Source organism: Naegleria gruberi, assembly GCF_000004985.1.
Source record: "Naegleria gruberi genomic scaffold NAEGRscaffold_816, whole genome shotgun sequence".
In the NCBI taxonomy this organism is placed as follows: Eukaryota; Heterolobosea; class Eutetramitea; order Acrasida; family Naegleriidae; genus Naegleria; species Naegleria gruberi.
Window position 1 is genome coordinate 1 of NW_003162829.1, and position 1705 is coordinate 1705.

General features: G+C 29.0%; 1 protein-coding gene across 1 annotated transcript; it reads left to right on the plus strand.

The window, feature by feature from the left end:
• Positions 1-159: 159 nt before the first annotated feature.
• Positions 160-561, plus strand: NAEGRDRAFT_77004 (uncharacterized protein; the record flags this gene model as incomplete). The annotated part of the gene is made up of 1 exon (XM_002668040.1): positions 160-561. A coding segment is annotated over one exon (402 nt), but the record flags the coding sequence as incomplete, so codon positions are not given.
• Between the last annotated feature and the right edge of the window lie 1144 nt (positions 562-1705).

Below are 1705 nucleotides of genomic sequence, written 5' to 3' on the forward strand. Positions count from 1 at the left end.
CAACACGAATGTGGTAGCCGAAACTGATCTTGTTTCGAATGCAAGTACTCTTCCAACTGTACATCCTTTCTTCATCACCAATGGAAAAATCAAATTACAATGCAGAAATTTATTGTTGCGATCAAAATTCCGATCCTATCAATTGTATGACGAAAATAGATTTCACAGCATGTGACGTTATGTCAAAGAATTAGTGGAACAATTTTGGAATTGGAATTAAAAACTCACAAATTTGAATTTACAACTCCAAATTTCTATAATTTGGAAATTAATGAATCTCATCCAGTTTTGTATCAATTGACAAGATTTGAATTGATTTTTCACAATCCTATTGCAGGAGATTTACTTTTGGAATTGAAGAAAGGTGAATTTGTAATTATTCCATTAATTTTGACACTTTCTAATAGAAGATTCTTCTTTGATATTCAAATGAAAGTGGACGAAACTGGTGTAATTGATACAAACATTGAATCAAGAATTCCTTTTGGTAAACCAAATTCTGATTGTGTATTACATTTCTCACAAATGGCGACTAGAACCAATGATAATCAATTATTCTAGATATTCAAATTATAATGAAATGAGAAAGTTCATTCACTATTATTAAATTGTGAATAGTATTTAAATTTCAAATTACAAAAATAATGTAATTCGTTCACTTTCGTCCCAGATCAAATAATACCTAAAACAATTTATTAAAATATTAATTTCATTTACTTGAATATCATTTGTTCGGTGGAGATAAAAACGGTCCTTTTGCTACTAGGTCCCGAATCTCTTTTGATTGAAATTTCATATTTTAATAACAATGATGGCTACGGCCATATCACGATGAATGCACCTCATCCCGTCCGATTTGAGAAGTTAAGCATCGTCGAGCCACATCAGTACTGAGGTTGGAGACAACTTGGGAACCTGTGGTGCTGAAATCTTTTTGTCTTAGAAAAATCTACAGGAGGCCTTTAGGTTTACAAAATTGGAGTTAAAAGGATTTACCACATTTTGAATTGTTTGTTTCTCATTTTCTCTTCAATTTGTTTTGTTGATTTGTATTAAATTTCCTTTCATCAAAATATTAATAGAAAAATTCAAATTCTTGTGATGCACTAAAAATCGGAATCACAAAATTAGTGGAAATCATCTTGTAAATAAATAGATAACTGATCGGATGATGATATTTCCACAACAAAACAAAATAACTAAATAACAAACACTAAGAGCAAAATGCCAGCTAGAAATACTTCATCAAATTCTTCCGAAGATAGAATTCCAACAAAAACAGTCTGGTCAAGATCTAAACCAATTGATTTAACTAAAAGATTACCATTATTTGATATTGATACTTCAAATATTATAAGTGGAACTAGACATCGTAATAATATTGATTATCATCATGCAAATTTAAATGGTAAACAAATTTCAGTGAAAAGATCTTCTAAAAATTCAATTGAAAAGAGAGCTAAACAACAATCAACCACCACAACAAAGAAGATTACCAAATCGAAAAAGATGTAAATTACAACTTGTAAATAATTCAGTAAATTGTAAATAAAATAATGTGTTTTGAAATAGATGAAGTTTCAATTTAGAATTGATGCAGAAAAAATCAAACCAAAATTTGCATCAAGCAATTAAACTTGTCTAGTTTTCAATAAATTGAAGGTTGATTAACCTTATCAAATTCTTCAACAACCTGTTATTTAAA